The 21,854-nt window shown below is 46.5% G+C and overlaps 1 protein-coding gene across 2 annotated transcripts; it reads right to left on the bottom strand.

Annotated features, from left to right (window-relative positions):
• Positions 1 to 5,732: 5,732 nt before the first annotated feature.
• LOC120833109 (phospholipid phosphatase-related protein type 3) lies at positions 5,733 to 21,750 on the bottom strand. 2 transcript variants are annotated; one of them, XM_078089659.1, is made up of 10 exons: positions 21,345 to 21,588; positions 20,887 to 21,188; positions 17,093 to 17,196; positions 16,550 to 16,735; positions 15,158 to 15,287; positions 13,980 to 14,175; positions 12,869 to 12,926; positions 11,203 to 11,376; positions 9,597 to 10,430; positions 5,733 to 9,155 (listed from the first exon to the last, which is right to left on the bottom strand). In XM_078089659.1, the coding sequence occupies exons 3-10, from the start codon at positions 17,171 to 17,173 to the stop codon at positions 8,121 to 8,123; spliced, it is 2,694 nt and encodes an 897-aa protein (XP_077945785.1). In that variant the 5' UTR covers positions 17,174 to 17,196; positions 20,887 to 21,188; positions 21,345 to 21,588; the 3' UTR covers positions 5,733 to 8,120. The 2 variants fall into 2 exon arrangements, with proteins under 2 accessions (XP_077945785.1, XP_040055892.2); XM_040199958.2 differs by having other exon boundaries at positions 20,887 to 21,750.
• Positions 21,751 to 21,854: the final 104 nt, after the last annotated feature.

Below are 21,854 nucleotides of genomic sequence, written 5' to 3'. Positions count from 1 at the left end.
CCCCCCCCCCCCACCTCAAACCGCCCACCCCACCTTCTCCATCGGCCATTTGAACATCCAATCTCTCCCCACACTCATGCACGCATGCATAAACAACATCACCCAGTGGGCAACATACAAATATGACTACACTTGCAGGAGGGGGTGGGTTTGGAAAAGAAACTCAGCCTTTATTGTAGTGTGTGTGTGTGTGTATGTGTGTGTGTTATGACATCACGATAAACACTGCTGACAGATGAGGGTCAGACATGGTTTGGCAGTGACGTCTAAAAAAAATAAACCTTTAAATATATATATATATATATATATATATATATATTCTCTCTTTGACGAAAGAGAAACAGCATAGTGATTCGCCGCCGAATCTCAATATGACACAATATGGTTTCACGAGCCAAAACCAACAAATCCAAATGGTCTTGTTCTTTATTTTGGGTTAGGGTTAGTGTGTGCGTGTGTGTGTATGTGTGTGTGTGCAAACATGTGCTCGTGGGCTCCAGTAGTGTTAATGCAGATGCCCTACCAGGCCCCTCTGGGCCAGCTCAGCACTTGGCTTCTCGTCTCTCTCTCTCAGAACCTCGGTCATGAATAAACATCGAAAGAATCAGAAATTACCCAACATGAAAATAACTGGAGTGGAATTTGGCGGATGTAAATCCACAGCAGGGGACGGCTGCAGAGGAAGGGAATGAGGAAGTGAATAAGAGAGGGTGAGTGGGAGTATGGAGGGAGGGATGACGCTGAAAGGCAGATCAAGTCCGAGCGGGCGGGGGGGTTAAAAAGAGTTTCCCTCCTCAGTGCGCTGTGCCAGAAAAGTGCCCTAAATCCACTCTTGGCTTTCTCTGTGTACCTAAGTTCACCTCTGTCTCTCCCTGTGTGCTTTGAAAGGTCAAGGATGCCTCTGTGGGCTCCAGCGGCTTGTTTTGTGTGCGTGGACCATGCGTGTGGGTGTGTGTGGGGGAGTTGTCGAATTTTAGCACTTTTCTTATTTTCTGGTTTGTTATGAGCTGTTGCACTGGAGTCTATGGGAAGTTAATGTTTCTCTCTATTATTTTATTTTTTCATTCTAATGCGTGAAATTTAGCTTTTCTTCCTCTCTTTTTTTTCTCTTTCTCTCCATAACAGCAGGATACCGCCACTAAAGCAGACATGAATAATGAAAGGGCCCAGTCTATGTCTGAATCCTGGTCTTTGTCTGAATCCCTTTTTATTTCTCTCTCAATACCGCTCTTTTAATCTGTCTGTTCGTTTGTAATATGCACACAAAAGTACTTCCACTACCACTGTAACTCCACACGGGGATAATGAGGGTCCTGCTATGGAAAATGTGTGTGAACGGATGTCTTGGGCCTCATTATGATGCCACATCATTAACTACACACCTACTGATATTCACGTCTGCCCACCCACACACACACACACACACACACACACGGGCTCACATACTTACACGCACACACGCATGCATTATGGTACAGCTGTATTCCAATTCTCTTTCTCTGTCGGCCTTTCTCTCTATCATCCATGCGGCCACGTTGACTCCCCCCCCCCCCCCCTTAACTGCTGGATCAAGTTGGCAACAGATGGGCCAAAGTGTTAATAGCTGTCATGCAGGTCAGCGAGTATTGTGGCGAATCCAGTGATCCATCCACAGGCCGCGACTCGGTGGAGTGACGGATTACACTCCCCTCACCTACCCTGTCATCATTTCTTGATTCCTACTTTTCTCCCTCCTTTTATATTGCATTCTTTCATCTGTTCCTTCCAACATCCCTTCATCCATTTTATTTACTGATACCCCTTTAAATTCCCCCAATGTCATTTCATTTCTTTGGCCTTTGCGTCTTTGTTTGTTAATTCCTTCTTTTAATCCGCTCAGTCATTTCTTCTATTCCCTTTTTTGCTCTCCTTTCTTTTACTTCCTTTCTGTATTGTTCATTGTATTCATTTGTTTGTTCATTCTTTTAATTGTTCTCCTAAATTGAACCTTCTATGGCTTCCTGTTTCTCCTCACCCTCAATTAATTTCATTTTCTCGCTTTCTCTGTCATCACTTTATTCATTTTCTTTCATGCTTTTGTTTCTCCTGTGTGGCTTCCTCTTTCGTTCTTAGCCTTCATTCCAATCCTCCCCTCCCTTTTGTCTTTTGTCTCTGTGTTTCTTTCCTTGCCTTCTATTTTTATCAATTTGTACATATTCTTATTCATACTCTGCTCAGCCAGACACACCTTAACACAGTCAGACATATTTAGCTTCAGCATTTGTCTCTGCTCCACTGCAGCTGATTAATTAAATGTAGTCATGATTACACATGAGTGGAATGCTGCAGAGCTCTAATTTACTCATTACATTTAGCCTCTCAGACCGACTGTTTGAATTTTGTTTTTAAACCGTTGTGCGTGCTACAGTACAAATGTGTTGCAGATTTGATAGAGTGTAAAATTTGCTTGTGACCGTGTCTGTGCAGCGGTGCAGAGATAGCGGAATGTTTGTGTGTGTTTTGGGGTCTATAATGTATAACGTCCCTTAGCATTTTAAGCAAAACTGGGTCAGATGGTTGCAGGATGATCATCTGCCAGGAGCTCTCTCAGAAAACTCTGACACATGCCACGGTTTATTTTTCCAGCAGCAGAGGTATTCATTTGAGAAGACGTACGGGAGTTAAGACAGCCCATACATGTGGGGGGGGGGGGGGGGGGGGTTTCATGTGACACACGCAGTCCTTGCAGATACATCTCACATATGAGCAGAGGTGAGAGGGCAGTGAAGGAGACATGGTGCGTGTGTGTTTATTGAGCGTGGCCTTTACACAAATGCACACATACATTAAGACATGCAAGGGTCTCCTGCATGCACACACACACACACACACACACACACACACAAAATTAGTCCGGTCTGATAACTGTGTCAGTGTGTTACTACCCATCGCTAGGCCTGTAGGGTATTGAAGCCGTGTACTATAGTCTTACTCATGCATGTAAGTTCACAAACCTCATCAGCCCAATCATGCTCACATGTACTGAACTGTCCCCCCTCCTCTGCCTTTACAATTCAATACCGGGACAAAAGTATGCATGAGCCCGAATGTGAATTTTTAAATGTGTCTGTTAGTTGAAGAGTGTTTGTCTTAAACCTGTGTGTCTTAAATCTGTGTGTTACTGCCTATATTATTATATATAGGGTATATTCGTTTCTGTGCACACCCATGCATGTTGAGTAAAGGGATCCGTCGTTTCCATCTCCATCTTTATCGGCTCAGATCTCAGGGGGAAGCACAAGGAGACAGCACAAGCAGACACATCAAGTATAATAGGAGAGCCAGAGACAGCGGGGACTGAACCACTAGCAAACTTTCCCGGCTTTCCACACTGTATCTTTAAGCTGTCACAGTAAAGCCGTGCATCATCGCAAATTCCACTTTTGAGGAATTTTTTGAACCGTCTTTTTTAAAAGACTTAATAAGTTTCATGAACTTACAGCCGTGGTAGTGTTGGTGTTGGTGTTGTGGTGAGTCAGTTCACCACTTTAGCCTACATGAAAATATCTCAACAACTAAATACACCATGGGTTGCTCCAGTATATATGCATGCTCCCCATAGAGGAGGGAATTGTATACTGCATTGATTATCCTGTAACTTTTTCCTCTTTAGCACCAGGTTATATTTGTCGTTTTGTGTGGAATATAATTAATTGTTTCATTTATTGCTATGAAATCCAGCACAGATATTCACAAAAATAAGGTAAATCTCAACAGCCTCACCATCGTAAAAGCGTGTTAGCCTGCGGATGTTAGCATTTAACTGTGTTCCCCATAGGGAAAATCTAAGGAATCCGTCTGGATGGAAACGAAGCTCCTCTAAAGCAGCAGTGGCCCTTTGAGTAGAAAAGAACTTAATGCAATTGTACGGTTCTCCGCTGAGCTGAAAAAGTGTAACATTAATACATTTATCACCCTCTATAGCATGGGGGATAAAAGAGAGAACGAGCCAGCAAGCCTTATTATCAACACCAAGACTGTATCCGTGGAGGGAAAATATTCTTCACAAGGTTAAAATATTTGTAAGTCCCCATAGTTGATGTTGTGTTAAATACCAGCTAATGTTGCTGGTAGGACATTATGGTTTTATGGTCTGTTTGGTAGCAGATACAGTATAATTTCTTTAAATTCTTTGACCTCAGGAAAGAAACATGATCTTCTGACTGAATGAAGACAGCCTCGTAGAAATGTCAGTCTTAGCCCCCCCGGCCATTGGCCGTACACGTTATCATATGGGATCTCTCTCTGTGCCTGGTGGGTCAACAAATGACAGGATTTATAACGTGATTTAATAAGCTCTTGTGAGACTTAACTTAATTTACAGAGGGTCCCGGGATGACGATTTTAACAACCGTTGTAGGAATATAAAACCATCAGTTTCTTTTCCTTTCCTTTATAATTGCCAAAGCAGCCTCCAAGACAGTGAGAAGGAATCATATTTTAAGGACTGAGGTTGTATTGTCAATATTATCAATGCCTGTAGCTATGTTAGATATGACGGACCTTTCATGTAAGACACTTTGCAGAACACTTACCCCCTGTATCTATCTGACTGTAAATAAGCTGATCCCTACAACCCTAGAATCCGCTCATTCAAGAAACTGAGAACTGGAGGAAAACCAGGATATAAGCTCCAAAGCCCCAAATCCCCTTTCTCAATGTGCAAAGATTCACGAGGAGCCGGGTGAGATGGCAGTAGGGAGAGGGATAGTGACAAAGTGAGCCAGATAAAAGAGGAACTGCGGACAAAAGGCCTTTGTGTTGTTCTGCAGTGGTAAATCAGATGTGAAAAGACTGTCAGCAGCTTCGGTTGGACAGCTACCTTCTCACACACACGCACGCACACACACACACACCCACAAACACACGTATACACAGACAGGACACATGCATAAAGACAGCGCCGTCCGCATTTTCTGTTGCCTCCTCCTTGCCGTCACTCACAAATACACACTTGTTGTGTTGCGCTTTCTGGGACACTGAGGGTGGAAGGCGAGAGAGAGAGCTGCTGGCTTGCTGAGTGTGAGTCATGGACAGGCTGCCTGTCCTCAGGCCGGAGTACACCATCTGCACCCCCACTGCCTGTGTGGCCTCATCACAGAGCTCAATGCTCCCAACACACACTCACACACACAAATATGCATGCTAGTCGAACCACACACTCAAACATACAGATAGAAAAAGACCCAATTGTGATACATATCCGAATGAACACACAATCTCACTAAATGTGGACCATGTTTCCAACAGTGACTTATATCTAGATCCTCATCATCATTTCCCTCAATGCACCTCCAATATAAACTAAGGGGAACATTTCGGTATACTATAGCCTGTGCACATGCTCAAACACACACACACACAGACACACAGACCCTGCTGGTCAGCTGGGATGGAGCATCAGAATTCATTATGGAAACCTGACACTAGCCCTCAGGAAAAAGGAGCAAATGTTGCAAACAGCCAGACTGGTGCAGGCCGTATCAGTCCGGCTGTGTGTAATCGTGTGAGTGTGTGTGTGTCATTGTGTGAGTGTACAGAACGAATATGTACTCATAACCCAAGAATCAATGGAGAATATCCTTTTCATTAGAGTGGTGGTAAAAGCTGCCCCTGCACTGCCCCTCGGTCTATTTTGAGCCACGCTATGAACACCGGCCAATGCTGTTAAGTATGACAATATGAAACCTCAGTTATGAAGTCTTTGTTTTTTTATTCAATGAGAGTTATTAATGTTACACATCACCACAGATAGAAAAACATCAGCCCATAAAAGAGGACTGCAGAATAATATTAGCATTAATAATGTATGGTAATAACAAGTATTTTTACAGTCAAAATGGGAGGGAAGTAGAACGATTATCACCAGTACTAAAAAATGCAGCCCGTCTGTCCGTCGAAGTTAACAGAGCAGACTCGAACCACAGAATTAACGCTAAAAAACACACTCTTACACACATGCAGCACAAACCGACAAGTGACATCATCTAGCAGCTCCCCGTGTGAGGAGCTCCACTACCGAACACGAGCTGTTTCACTGAGCCCGCCCCGTCCTACAGCACCACGTCAGGTGTAGGTTCGTGGCTTACGACCAACTCTACCATGTTTTTAAATATTTCGTTAAAAAATCATCACGGTGCAATCTGAATTGAAGCACCTGTCATTGGAAGTAATATTTTTATAGTTATAAAAAACTTGATGTATGAAACGATAATTAACACGTAACAACTATATACAACGCTGTTTAAATAGAACAAGTAGCAGGAGGGAACAGGAAGAAGGGATGGACGCGTGTTTCTGATTATATTCCTCATCAGTTAATATTAGATTCAGTTTATGGTTAATCATCAATCGTTTTTGTTTAAAAATGTCTAAACCTAGTGGCTTACATTGAAGCGGTAAGCACATTGGTCACCTGCTGTATAAAGCATCAGCTGGCTGAACCAATCAACTGGAGGTTTACCACCAACCTCTTGACTGCACTACATGAGCCGCATCAGGAGATGCACAACTGAGCAAACAGGATCTGCTGATGACGACTGTGACACGTGGGTGAAAAGCTTCAGGATTCTTTTGTCTGTTTCAGGTTTTCGCTGCCCCGTCGGGGGTTTGTGTTGGTTCTTTGGTGGCGTCACTTTCTAATAAGGCTTCCACAAATAAGGGCATCCGTGTGACCGACTGGCATTGTCTCGTTATAAACAGGTTCGGGTAATAGATGGAATACGCGGATGAATAAAGAATCGTAAGTGTGTAAATATTGTATTAACTCTTCAGCGGAGCTGAAAAATTAAATGGCTACTGTAGATAAAAAGACAGAAGGTATTTCTGCAGATAAGAAAACATGACTACAAAATACCTTATTCTGATCTATGACGCACAAACAAACCCCTGATGAAGTGTGCGTGGTTACTAAGTGGTACCACAATCAAACACGTACGAACAGACTGCTTGAGCCAATGTGCATGTTGCTGATGATGATGATGATGATGATGATGATGATGGGCTCTACTATTGGCTAGGCAGCTGTCCATTAGCAATTATATTTGCCAGAAGTCCAAATGCGATGCTCTGCATACGGAATAGTGTGCAAGCATGGTTTGATAAACGAACGTTAATCTCCTCTGCGATGCTTCGGACTCCGTGGCAGACAGACAGACAGACAGACAGGCTCGCTGTGCTGCTCGGCCCAGCAGCCCCTCTGCGCTTCAGGAACAATCCTCCTTCCATTCCACCGCCTCTCATGTTTACAACAGTAATCCATTCAGTGACGTCTGTATAGGGGTGCCCAACTGTGAGTGATCCTCCTTATGCCATCCCCCCCTCCTCCTCCTCCTCCTCCTCCTCCTCCTCCGCCTTCTCACACCAAAACCAGAGAGCAACGCTTCCTATTCCTGCTCAGTCTGGTGGAGGCTGACAGATTTGCTTGGCGTGAGGTATGAACTTTCCCATTCGGTTTGTGTATTCGGAGTGGTCAAAGGACGGGGATGCCGGTGTGGGTTGCATTCTTCATCCTGTACTTAAAAGTCAATGCATTATTTTCTTTGTGAACATTCTCAAACAGCTGTTAGTTTAAGGAGAGATATCACTCCTGTAGTTGTTTTGTTTCCTCAGTCCTGTTATCAAGGGAAAACTGGATTTACCAAAGCCCAGAACGTTCATTGTGATATCTCTCTTTCAGCTGCAGCGTCTTCCACTCTTCCTCTGAACGTGTCTTAAAGAAACACAGAGGATGTGTGTGTTGAAACCAGGTGAACAGGGGTTTTTAAATCTTCAACCTGCTCCTGGAAACTGCCCTTTTCTTTTCTTGTGTGTTCTTTTCCTAGTCAGAACCTGCTTAGCCGGCGCTGTGGGCGGTACATGTGAGCAGGAGTAAATGAGACCCCCTGCTGAGTGCGTGTGAGCTGCCGGACCCCCCCAACCGCCAACCCCTATGATCCTCTGCCCCCCCCGCTGCCTCTTCATTTACAGCATTTTGTCTCTGAACCTTTTATGTCCTTTTTTCAAAAGTCCTAAATCTCTCTTCACCTGCCACGACCTCCTATGGTTGAAGTACGATCATTGTCATGACAACGCCGTCTTTACTATAACATCCTCTCGTTCTGCATCGCCTTGTAGTAGTGCTCCTGCTCAGCGTGGCTGCGGGCGGAGACGGAGGGCCGGCGGGGCAGGGTGGAGGAGCGGGACAGCGCGTGGCTGTGGCTGTCCATCAGCAAGTCGGGATGGGGAGGAGGGGGAAGCATGCTGGAGCAGGACGGGTGGGGAGGCGGAGGCATGGAGGATGCCGGGTGCGGTGGCGGTGGCAAAGGGGAAAGAGATGGGTGTGGCGGCGGGGGCAATTGACAGGAGAACGGGCGAGGAGCTTGGGGCATTTGGCAGGAGGAGGGGGGTGGAGGCGGTGGCATTTGAGAGGATAACGGGTGAGGAGGCGGTGGCATTTGAGAGGATAACGGGTGAGGAGGCGGGGCTATCTGAGAGGACGGTGGCAGGGGAGGCGGGGCCATCTGAGAGGACAGGTGCGGAGGGGGAGGCATGTGAGAGGAAGCGGGGTGAGGGAGCGGGGCAAGCATTGGAGAGGAGCTCGGGTGAGGAGGGGGAGGCAAGGGTGAAGTAGACGAGTGGGGCGGCGGTGGCGGTAGAGGAGACGATGACAGGCGAGGAGGGTGAGGCAGAGGGGAGGAGGAGATGGGGAGAGGCGGAGGAGGCAACTCCGCTCCCGCTTCGGAGGAGCAGAGCGAGTCCGTTTTCACGGGGAGCGTCCGGTAATCCCGGTAGTGGTGGACGTTGTCCTGTCGCTGCAGCGACATGCGGTGTTTGTCCCCCGCCGTGTCGACGGCCATCATGTTGCCGCTGATGGTGTTCCTCCACTCCCACGGCTTGCCGTTAGCGGGAGACACGCGCACCACCGGGTGGTGCGGGGCGTGAGCGTCGATCGTGACGATGCTCCCACTGCCGGCGATGCTCCCCGGGTTGCTCCCCGTGCAGCTGTCTCGATCGGCGGGGATCCGGTAGTACGGCGACTCGGAGCAGTTGGACCCGCCGCCGGAGGAGGAGCCGCCTTCTGACGTCTTGGCGGACGACGTGACTCCGTGACCCTGCTGCTTGGACATGGCTATCACCTGGAGGACAGAAGAGCCATCTAGTCAGAATACACAAGGGGAAGAAGCTCAGTGAGGCGGTTGATCCAGATCGGCTGGCAAAATGGCGCCCTTGCTTCATCAGCTGCTGTTTCCGAGGTTAACAATGAAGTTTCAAGAAAAGCAGGCACTACATTTTGTTACAGTTAATAGAAATATATCCAAAATCCCTGACAGATGTTTTGTTTCAATATTATTCCAACTATAATTGAAATTGCCCCAACACTTGTTGTTTTGATTTTACCAACAATATAAATCACGATGGATTTGCCATCTATCAAATCTGTTCCCCTGTCCAACGTATATTTTCAGCACTGGCAGGATGCCACTTGAAATCCAAGAATGAAAAATGACCACTCAAAATAATGTCATTACTATGATTTGCCAGCGCTCATTTTCTAATTACCCCCCCCCCCCCCCCACCTGAGTGACTCTCTGCTGGCTGGGCGGCTGGCTGGGCTGCGTGTTGGGCACGCGGGGAGTCGACACCGGGATCGGCCCTGGTCCCGGCTCTTTCACCGCTCCTCCCTCGGTGAGCGTCAGCCACTTGGCGCGGGTCTTGGCGCTCTTCGGGGAGACAGGCGGCGGACGGGAGGCCTCCTCGGGGATGTGAACCAGCGGGGGCGCCACCACCATCCTGGCCGCCGTCGGCGTGGCGGCGCCCTTGTTGGCTTGCACGGTGGGATAAAGCGACGAAGGCATCTCCTGCTCTCCTTCTCCCGCCGCCACCCCTCTGTCGTCTCCTCTGTCCCTGCCGTCGATTCCCTCCTCGTCGTCTTGTGAGCTCTGGCTGCGGAGCTCCAGCGAGCGCTGCCTCCACTCTGACACCAGCTGCCTAGACCTCTGGGGGTCAAAGGGCACGTGGAAGGTCATGTGACGCTGAGTGGCGGGGAGCTCTACCGAGGGGGAGATGGGGCTGTTGCCGTTTGCGACCCGCGGCAAGGTGTTGCTGAAGGTTACCATGGTTTCCTTGCCCATGGGGCCGCGGGTTGCCAGCAGCTCCACGTCGGCACTAGCTCGCTTGAGGGAGGCCAAGGAGGCCTTTTCCCTCCTGACCTTACAGCGAGCGCCCGACCTCAGCCCCGCCCCCAGCTCCTCCCTGCTCTCAGACACCCTGGGAGTCTTCCTGTACAGGGAATCATGGCTCCGCTGGCTCAGCACCCGCAGGCCGCCGTCCTTCTGCTGAGCTGGGGCCAGTCTTTGCAAAGAGGGAGCATCTTCGTCCGATGCTTTGAAGTTTCCAACTGCAAACACAGCCTGACACAGAGATAAGGTGTGGGGGGGGGGGAAACAAGGAGGTAGAAGTATCCAGCATGTTAAATAAAGACTGAAGCGTGAAAGTGTGTTTTCTTTAATCTTTGGGAAGGGAAGAAATGTATATTCCCGTTAGTGGGAAGCTAGTGCACGGATGAGCTTTTCTCCTTTTCCTCGCTGGCATGATTCACTCTCGTCTCCCACTATCAGAATTCATCCTGTAATGAAAGGAAGAAAGGCTCCCCCTCTTAAAAATGCGATAGAGGAAGAGAGTGAGAAGAGGAGAAAAGGAGCGTGGAAAATGGCAACGACAAGTTGTCTTAAAATGAAGTGGGAAATTGTTCCAGAGAATTTGGATTAGTTATTCTCGCTCCCTTTCCTCCGTAATAGAAAAGCCTATATATAGAGCCTCCTAAAAAAGACTGCTAGGAGAGAAATATGTGAAAGCACCACCGAGGGGAGAGGCGGTTAAAAAAAGAGGCATTGATAAGCACATGCTGTGATAGTGTTAGAATAACACAATAGAACTATTGAGTCACAGCAAAACTTAATTAGTGAAAAAAAAAATCTATTCATGTGTAGCCTATGTGGCTATTCCCACACCGCTGTGTGCTGACTGCTAACAACTCTCTGGGGACAAAACGTATCCCCAAATGCCAACAAACATTTACAGGTACTCATTTCCAACACTTATAACCTGAAACGGGAAATTCATAGAGGAGATTCCCCTTGACTCGAGTGAGATTTTATCCGGATAAATCTTATTCTCACTAACCAGGTAGACGCCGATGCCGGCTCCTATGACGTATCCCACGTAGACGTCTATCGGGTGGCTGCGGTGTTGAGTTATCTGCGTCAGCCCGGCGAGGCCCGCCGCCATGCAGAAAGCAAACACCAGCAGCGGCTTCAGGAGCTTGGTTGTGCTGCTGATGCTGGCGCTGAAATACATCTGCGGAGAGAGAACTTTGTTATCAGAGGAATCATTTGGGAAAATATTCTTGCAGGTAAACGGTTAAATGGGAAGACCGATTAGCGATTATGCGTCAAAGGTGAGGCCACAGCCAGAAGCCGGTTAGCTTAGCTTAGCATAAAGATCAAACGCAGGGAGAAACAGCTTGCATTGTTCTTACTATATTTATATTGAAATTCTCTCCGTGCACGCTGCATTTTGTTACATAACGTGGAAGACAGATGAGTGACAGGGAAGCGGCCTTTGCAAAAATATTCACTTGAACAAACTTTTCCCTCTAGTCGTGGCCACAAACAATGTTTTCAATCAGAAAGGTGAGATTTACAATGCAATTAAAATGTCTATTGTGTCTAAGTGATCAACTTTTTCGGTCAAGTTTCAGCAAAGAAAAATGTGTGGAGAGAAGGTATGGAAACAAATGGAATAATTGATATAGTCGGGACCGTAGAACTATTACACAGACTTAATGCTCTTCTTAACTTTGCAGCATTTAAATAACATGTTGTAACTCTAGCAACAAAGACTACTGCCTTCCTCCTGGTCTCCTTCCCTTTGTCTCATCAGAAATCGGTCTGGTGAGCTTTAATGAGCAGCAGCCAGATGACTAGCAGCTCGAATGGCCATTAGTGTGGGAGTGTGTGCGTCGCTGAGGGGGTTGTCCTATAGGACAATTACAGTGCTACTTTGCTGCACAGTTCCCATACGTCTACTGTCGTCCTCAGACAACAGCGAACAGAAATCTGACCCTGTTATTGTTTTATATGGGATTTGGATGACTCTTTGGCTGGAGGGTACTGCAGTCTGAAATACGCACATCTCTCAGTGACTAAACACCATAACATACTTGTGATTTATGTATGAGGTGACTGTGATTTTATTCCAGCTAAAAGTCCTCTGATATGCAGGAACCAACCGTACAATGACAGCAGCAGTGTTCCTTATTAATAACTTGATAACATCTGGGTAGTTATGATGCACATGAATGGCACAAAACCACAAAATTAAATACAAACGTAAAGGAAAAGATAAATGTAGTGCACACATGTATTGTAAGTGTTTTCAGCCGTACCCGACATATGAGGGCAGTGCAGAGCGCTGGTGGGTAGCTAGCTAGTAGGGCACACACACACTTGGACACATATGCACGCGAGAGTGGACCGGCTACATAAACAAAGCACATATAAACTCAGATTACAACACACACGTAGAGAGAGAGAGAATTCCTCTGCGTAGGACGTCTAAGCCCACATTGCTGTGAATTTGAGAATTGATGTTTTTAAATTACTTTAAATATTTCACTGTAAATCAAACCAGGATTAACTCATTCTAAATGACCAGTAAAGTAGCTGTTTTACAAGAGAGACACAAAAGAGAAACCATATGCACACATTCGCAAACGCAAGCATGCATAAAGTGTATGATGAAAATACATCACACCCAGTGTATACAAACACAACACAAAAGAGCTTACGGAGATATAGACAGCTGCGAAGCCAGAGAGCGTTGCATGCTGGGATGGAAATGTTTTCCTGGGGGGATAAAAGAGAATAGTTAGGTGCGAAAGAGTGAAGGAAAAGAGAAAAAGAGGGATTCGTTTTTCCCCCCAAAAGAAAAAAGCTACATCTTTATTGCATTTGGTGGTGTTTGTCAAACTGTGAGTACTTTGGGGTATTTATTGGCCCGGTCCAACTCATACCCTCTCAGACAAGATTATAACCCCCATGATATCAGTAGTGTTGAAAAGTTAAACATACACATGTTCTGTTGATGACTGCAGATTGAAGCTTGCAGGATAAATCGACCGATTCCATGGAGTCACTGACTTTTGTGTGGGTTTGTTTTGCGTCAGAGGAAGCAGCTGTCCTACTAAAGCTCCGGCTCCTGGTAGCGTTGCACTGATGCACAGAGCGTTTGCACAGTCTGACATACTTTTTTCATTCCAAGATAGCTGTTGATTAGTTGAATCAGATCCGTTTAAACTCTCTAGCTCGCTACACCGATACTAGCGTTGTTATTATTACACAAATTCCATCCCCGGGTGTCTCTATCTGCACTTACTATGTCTAATACCACTCGAATACCTACTGTTACTTGTTAGTCTGTTTGTTTCACTTTGCGCCGCTTAAGAGTTTCTCCAGGAGTCAAATTTAGTTGCAACCCGCGTGAGTGAGTCGCTCCTGCAGGGAATTTGTAAGGGAATTGCAAGTCTTATTGTAGAAATAAACGCTTGACTTTACCAAGCAGCATATAATCAATAAGCAAATGTTACATTGTTTAAGAAATTAAACTGTAACAAGAATTTCACTTCATTTTAATCTCATGTAATCCTCTGCAAATAAATTTCAAGGCCTCCTTTAGTTTTAATATGCGCTGCTGCAAGAAAGAGATGTATAACAATTAAGGCTGTCCCGATATCATCTCTTCACAACATCACCATGACCAAAAGAATTCCTGATAACAGTATTATTATGAAGCTGAACCAATATAATAAATGCATTGCATTCTTTCTTAAGTTTTCTATTCTTTTTAGATTTGAAAATCGGACCGTTTCAGTGCTCCCTACATTCATCTCTGCGTCTTACCTGGCTGACAAGATGGCATATTGGTCTTTCCCCATACAAATGTCCCGTGTGATGTAGGCATTGTTTTCACATGAGACCCCCGGAGTCGTGTAATTGGGCTGGCAGACGGTGAGGAAGAAAGGGGAGTGGTAACCGGTAGCTAGCTGGATGACATCTGTCACCAGGGCTGTTGCCAGGAGACCAAACACGTGAACACCTGAGGGACAGAGGCAGCGGACAGAGATAAAGATGGTAAGGCGACCTTAGTAGATGAACCGAAAGCCCCCGGGGGGTTTTCTTTACTATGAGCTGTTCACTTATGAACACCAGCAGTTACAGGCGCAGGGAGAGGGGGGGGGGGGCACTGAATTAGAAGCAACAACCCGAAGTGACACCAAAAGCCAGTTTGTAACGTCGTGATGCTATTACGCGCACAGGGAAATTTGGCAGGATGAATTAATTACTCTTTTCACTTCAAAGCTAAAAGTTGGCCTCAAGATATTTCCCATGGAGCATTCGTATCATCCCCTTTTTAAGTCACCCTTCATTCAACTAATGTAATTAGCTTATTTGCCTTGGAATCATGTTGGGGACTCAGCTGGTGAACGGAGCAATTTGTTCGACCGAAAAAAGTTCCATCTTGAGCACCGCTGCATTTTATCCTTCAAAAAATGAACTGTGTTGTTTTCCCCGAGGACCAAATGTGAGCTACACATTGGGACATGACACTCTCCCACTGACCTTACTGCGAAGGATTGTACAGAGGTACAGTCCATGAGGTAATTAAGAATAGCATTTAATTGACTTAAATGCAATACACAAGCGATCCCTTCATATGGTGTAGCTAAAAAAATAAAGGGAAAAGAAGTAAATCCAAACACACCGCTTCTGCAATGCTGTCACACTAACGCAATTACAATTACAATTGCCAACCAATTAACTCGAACACGACGCATCAGCGATCACTTCAAAAAAGCACTCAAAATGTTTGTTTTGTCTGCCGCCTCTTTACCAACAAATTTATCATTGGTGGGAAAAAAATGCTGCTAGACAAACCATGCGGTTAATGAGACCCTCTACAAGACAGACCCTGAGGCAAGCTGCACCACAGCTATTGTTAGGTACAAAGCAACTGCAAGGTATCCTGCACGACTCTCTCCAAAACAGCCCCCGAACAGGGATTTGGAATTTGGACGCACCGACGAAGCGCACGGTTCTGCGTAGGAAGGAGTTGAAGCTGCAGCCTCCAGCGTTGATGCTGCTCTCCGACTTGGGACATGTCTTCAGTTTGGACTGCAAGCAGTACGTCAGGGCCTCCCCCATCATGATCTACAAGAGAGAGGACGGGACGTGGGTAATAAGTGTGGGAAAGAAACAACGACAGAAAAGAAAAAGAGTGGAGAAAATGTGCCGTTAATGTCAAATGTCCATTTGTGTGATTGTGATTCATGGTGCGAGACAGAGCTACGGAGGGGGAACGTAGGCATGGTGTTATCGAATAGTGATCACTTCCAATCAGAGCGATAGATGAGCTCTGCTCGTTCCTATGCTGCTGATGGATGAGCAGTGTGTGTGTGTGTGTGTGTATTGATTGGGGGAGCCTGTGGCCTGCTTCATGGTGTGTATTGGAATCTCAGGTGAGTATTTCTCAACATGTCCATTGACTTTGCATTCCTGAGGGGAGATTTGATTTGCTTTGCAGGTGTTGGGGAAACTGTATGTTTGCATATTTGTGCAATCGGGCATCTCTGTGTGTGATTAGAAGCCACAAACAAATCCCCCAAACACATTAAATATCTGATCCTCTGTGACCACATTTATCCTTCTGACTCCAACATCATCAATGAGATTTTGCTCCTGTGAAGCTTCGCCAGTCACTATTTGTATAAACACAGTGTAAAGAAATGTGGGAAAACCACACAGTATTATTTTAACAAGCTTTTTTAGTGAATTCAGCTCCAGTTTACAGCAGTGAAACAAGGCTCTAATAAACCAAACGCATCTTACCTGCCAGCACCTAACAGCAATGGTAAATCAATCACTGGTAAAAGGGTTCACTGATTAATATTGATCATGCAAACTGCACCATTTGATACTGTTGGGACAACAGTAATATCAATGTTTTTTTGAATGGATAAATTACCATGTAATAGCCATCCATTGAAATATAAGAGCATTTTTCCACTTTGGAAATAATTTGGTACTTGGCTCCGTGGACATCCATGAATTGAAATAAGCCAGTGCCATGTCCTCATTTGCCCGCATCAAAGAACCGTCAGTGTTTGGGCAACAAGGTAGAAGCTCAAAACTGTCTCAAATTGAATTTGGGGTTAGCCTGAGCTTACTCCATGGAGCGTACGCCCAATGTAGGCTTAGTCCATGGCGGCTTTATTCTGGCCCGAGGCCCTTTGCTGAATGTCATCTCCTCCCTCGCTCTAGCCTATACTAGTGTCCAACTACACTAATAAAAGGCGTTAAAAAAATATCTAAAACAAGTATTTCAGGGGACTACTTTCATCTGCATCAAAAATCCCCCCCGTGTGTCTGTGTGTGTGTGTGTGTGTGTGTGTGTGTGTGTGTGATGTACTTACGGACGCTGCAGGACCAGCAAAGGCCAGACTCAGCAGCATCAGCAGAGGGATGAGCTCGTCACCGGTCTCCACGTAGGGCATGGACAGTTCACGGTCGTGGCAACGGAAGCCCACCGTCGCCGGGGACAACACATCTGTCAGCTCCAGGAAGTACAAGGACACCAAGGAGGACAGGACGATGAGAAGCTGTAACGCCACACACACACACACACACACAGACGCCGCCCCATGCAAAAGGACAAAGAGAAGAGTGACTGGCATTTAATATCTGCCTGGAAAAGGGTGATCATCCAATGTCGTATCTCAAGTCCCACCACTACAACTGACACACAGCTAAACCCAGAAAGTGATGACACCATTTTTTCATACTCGTCCAGGTCAGATGCATCCAGTTGCCAATCAGCAAAAGGAAAAAGTATGGCTAGGGCAACAGCGTAAAGCAGAGTGACTCCACTCGTGATTCATTCAGTAGATGTAGTGAGTCATGTTGACCATGCTTTGGCATGTCAAATAAAGGTGATTCATCAATCGATTGACACATACCTCTACAAAATAAAAGCATGGCAGCATCGTCATGCTGTCTTTGGGTTGTTTCTTCTTGGCTTTGTTTTTGGGGGAAGTCATCTTGGGGTGGGACCATTCAAGGCCTGTTGGGATAACAGATTGCAAAGAGATGTCAGCAAGGAGGCGTTCATGGACTTCTATTAATATTTCTGAAGCATCAAAAAGATGTTCAAACTTCTGCCAAGCCCGGACCTGTTAAACAGTTAAACGGTTTCCAAAGGCGGGAATGAGGGACAGTTAACCCCAAAATGATTAGTCCCCTTACCTGTCTTTTTTTAATGTTTTGACGATAACCATATTGTAACGATATATCCAAGAGACGGTAGAGACGGACACAGGCAAACACGTCAAAGGTTATTAAGATGTTGAAACTGCGAACAGAATAGTAAATCCATTTTCAAAAGGAACTTTTTAACTTCAAAATGTTTTTTTTCTGTTTTTTTTCTGTCTTCTTCCTCACAAACTCATAGACATACAGACACGCCGGCGCCTCCTGCCGTCAGTAACCTGCAGGCGTTTTGAAGGCCTCAGAGACAGGTAGGAGCAGAGAGCCCGACTGGAAAGCTAAACAGAGTTAATATTCACAGCCCTCCTTTTCTGCAGGTCCTGCTATCTCTACATCTGTCCTCTACCCCATTTCAATCCTTCTCGCTCACGCGATCAAACCCCGTATACCCCGCACACCTCTCTGCTCCCCATTCCACCTATCGCTAAATCAATCTCCTTCCGTACATCCCATCCTCTCCCCAACAACCCGCCTCCACTTCACCAACACTTTTCTCAGGACCTCCCTCTTTTTTCATTGCGTTTCATTTCCTTTTCTACCAACTTCCACGGCTGACCTGATATTTTTTTATTGCGTCAATATTGACTGTTCTAATTCGAACACACACGCTGAAACCTGCAGCACATTGTGTCACAGGCCTGCCGAGCCAACTAAAAAGGAATTACACGACTAAGGATGAGTTGGAGTGGAGCGTATTGGACCCCAATAAGTGTGTAAATGACATTTTCTACTTGCAATTTCCTTTTTTTCTGGCTCGCAGACTTAAAAATTTCCAGCAGATTGAATATGAGCACAAAATCTGCTGATCCGAGGCTTCAATCCAAAAATACCACCCTTTAAGAAAGTTGTGCTGGCTGAACGCTGTCCAGGCATCTCTACCCGTTTCATCAGCCCCTCCACTTTATTGTTGTTTGCTCTGTGTTTGCTTACCTTTGCTCGGTTCTCTCTCGCTGGCACTTTATCTGACTTTCTTTCTCGTCACAGTTTTACAATTTTTTTTTTTTTACTTCAGTTGACAAATTTCAAACCTTCTTCCTCAACCATCCCACTCTTCCTTCGCCACCTGTCTGAGCACTATTCTCTCTCTCTCTCTCTACCTCTCCCCTCCTCCTTTCCCTCCCCATCCATCCTTTCTGCGTCTCTGTCTCTGTCTGAGACAAGAGGGCTTGACCCCGAGGCGGCGGCGAAAGGCACAAGGAATCAAAGACTTCTCCAGTCTAATTTCCATGGCGGCTAGAAATGAAGAGGAAAGGAAAGAAGAGGAGAGGAAAGGAGAATAGGAGAGAAGTGAATAGAAGATAAGCAGAGATCAAAGACATTGAAAAGAAGAACGATGAAAGCAGCAGTGTATGTCTGGTAGAGCTGGTGGGGCTAGAGGGATTGGTGGTGTTGGTGGTGTTGGTGGTAGAGGTGGGGGGGGCGGGGGGGGATCAGGGCGAGGGACGGAGCTATTGGGATGGATGGATTCCAGTGTAGCTGAAAGCGGCTTAGGAAGACGCGGCGTCCCGGGTCTCACACTCCCAGCCGCTTGGTCTCAGTGACCTACTCCAGTCAGTGCTTAAACCTCACTTCAACACACCAATGCACTCACACACACACACACACACACACACACACACACACACACACACACACACAAAATGAGCCTCTTTACTGAAAAAGGAGGCCTTTTTATCTATCACACCAGCATTTGTCCTCGGGGGCATGACGTGTGTGTGTGTGTGTGTGTTTGCATTCATCACAGCAGTGTTTGAATGGGTGTATAGTCTTAGCAATTGACACCACATGTGTGTGTGTTGGTTGGGGCGGTTAAGGTGGGTTGTCTGCAGCGGTTAGAAGCAGTCTGTCATTCTGTCAGACAGAGAGGGAGATACAAGACTCAGTGACCATCAACAGAAGAGGGGGGGGGGGGGGGGGGGGTTGATGTGTAAGAGCTAGATTAGTTTACACTGTCATGGGTGCATTTGGCGATGCATTTTTATTTTGTAGGTCGGGACAATGCTGTTGAGTAGCATGACTAGATGACATACTAGTATAATATACTGTATGTGTATACAAGTACGCTATAGGTCAAATATTTAAAAAAGAACACAATACTGAGTGTCTGAATAAGGTATCAAAGCTTCAGCGCTTGATATTGATTCTTAGCGTCTGGAAGTCTACTGAGGGATATTATATGCTTTACATCACGTCACTTACTTCAGGGATCCCTCAGGCCAGGCTGGGAAGCATCCGCCTTTCTTTCTTTGCCCATTTATCATGGTGTTTCCTAATTTTATTTTTCCTATCTTTGAACTAGCATCTGTCTAAGTTAGTTGAGTATTATTATTTAGATTTGAACGGTCAGATAATCAATTTGTATTCAGAAAGTCTTTTCATAACTATCTATTCAACTATTCATTTTTCAAGCATTCATTTAAAAAACAATATAGTTGAATAATCAAAATATCTTTTGCAGATTATTAAATACAAAATCAATTTGAGTTGAAACATGCAACGATAGAGCAGTGTGTTTGAGTGTATCAATTCAATCGGGACGATAACAAAATGTAAAGCAGAAGGGGGAGAAATGCTGATTGGAGACATTTATCATGCTGACTGTGTCTTTTGATGGGAACAAGGAGACTTGTTGTTTCCGATGGTGCAGTACTAGTCACTGTGTTCATGAAAACGTATGTTTCTGTTTAAAGAAAACCATATCGTTTCACACCCAAGGAAGTCTTATTTTCACAAAACTAGCATTATATTTTGTCCATTTAGAACAAAAAAAGCATACACATCTGTTTAAGTTCTTCCACAAAGGTATAAAAACCACTGTGTGACATACACTAGTTTACACTGACATGGATCAACACGAACACCTGAATCCAAAGTGCCAATTCGCTGTTCTCATGGCTAACACACTTAGACATTGAAAATGAATTGACAATCACAGTGTACCAGTGCAGTAGAATCATCTTACATCCACCATGTACTCGTCCAGCAAGAAAGTTTCAGTGCTGGCTGGGAACCCGTGATGTCCACAGCAGGGCCCCTTGGCTCCCAGGGACACATAAAGGGCCATATGCTCAGATCGACGAAGACGAGGGTTTAGAGAACTTACACGAGCTCCCTCTCCAAACGCAAACCATCGGGGTGAAGCTGATTTGAATACAAACGCAGTGCAACAATGTAAATGCTCACATTGGTTGCCTGTGTCGTGTTTCAGAAGCTTCTTCTGCCCCTTCTAGCTTATAGTAAAAGGGGCCGCTGCAGGGGAACGCCATTCAGCGAGGGCTATTGATTACACATAGCAGAAATCAGCAGATTGCGTATCGGATCATCAATTATGAAGGGGAAAACCATGTGCTGACCCCCCCCACGCCCCCCGGCTCGGAGGTTGCCGCGGGGTGGGGGGGTGAAGAGGGGAGGGGGGGGGGGGGGGGGGGGTGCATGCGGGGGAAGAGAGAGCCACGACGCTTCAGGACAAGCGGAGAGAAACACTCACCTCTGTCCCGGGGGCTCCGTGAATTCACCGAGTCCCGTCGCCCCCTTCCCCCCCGGCGTGCTCGCGCGTGCTGCTCCAGTTTTGCGGCGCAACGTCCCTTTAATCCATCTCCAGCGTCTCTCTCTCTCTCTCCCTTTCACCCCTTCCGAGTCACCCCGAGATCGGAAAACCAGCACCCCCCCCTCCTCCCCCCACCTCACCCCAATGCAACAATATCCAGGCAGCACTCCGGAGCGAGGCTATTTTGGGATCCCTTAAGGAGAGCTGGAGCGACGAGGCTGGGTGGGAGAAAGTGGGGAGACCTAGGGAGGAGGAGCGGGGATGGCGAGAGAGGGGAGAGAGGGGAGAGAGGGGAGAGAGGGGAGGGTTGCTGATGCTGGAAAGTCCAATTTGCGGCACTTGCTGGATGCGCGTTTCTTCCTTTCTGTGTCCCGCCTGTGGACACGCGTGAGACTCACGTGCGTCCGCCCGGTTTCTCTCTTCTCTCACTTTCGACCTGCAAGTTTTTTCTTTCTTCTCTTTTTTTTTGTCTTCAAAAAGAATATAATACACTAACGGATTTAAAAACACACCCTCTCCAAAAAAGGAAAAAGCTTCTTCTCCGGAAAAATCTCATCTGTCACACGGTTTTCGGGTACGCGAGTCAGCTACACAGCGGGCACACACACACACACACACACACACACACACACACACACACACAAAGGCATGTGTAGGAGGAGAGGGGGGGGGGGGTGTAGAGAGAGTGTGGGGAGTGCGTTCAAGGTGGGGGGAGGAGACCGTCTGGTCCACACACATACACGCGCTTCTCTCCTCCTCTCCGCGCTGGATTCCTGCTCCGGGGCTGCGGCCGCGAGGCGACCGAGACAAAGGGCTGGATTTTGGAATGTGTGCTTGTGCGTCCCATCGGCCTGCGCATGTGTGCGTAAAGGCGAGAGGGGGGGGGGGAGGGGTGGAGGTCCGTGTTG

This window comes from Gasterosteus aculeatus, chromosome 15, assembly GCF_964276395.1.
Source record: "Gasterosteus aculeatus chromosome 15, fGasAcu3.hap1.1, whole genome shotgun sequence".
NCBI classification, from domain to species: Eukaryota; Metazoa; Chordata; class Actinopteri; order Perciformes; family Gasterosteidae; genus Gasterosteus; species Gasterosteus aculeatus.
This window is presented reverse-complemented; position numbering and strand designations above follow the sequence as displayed.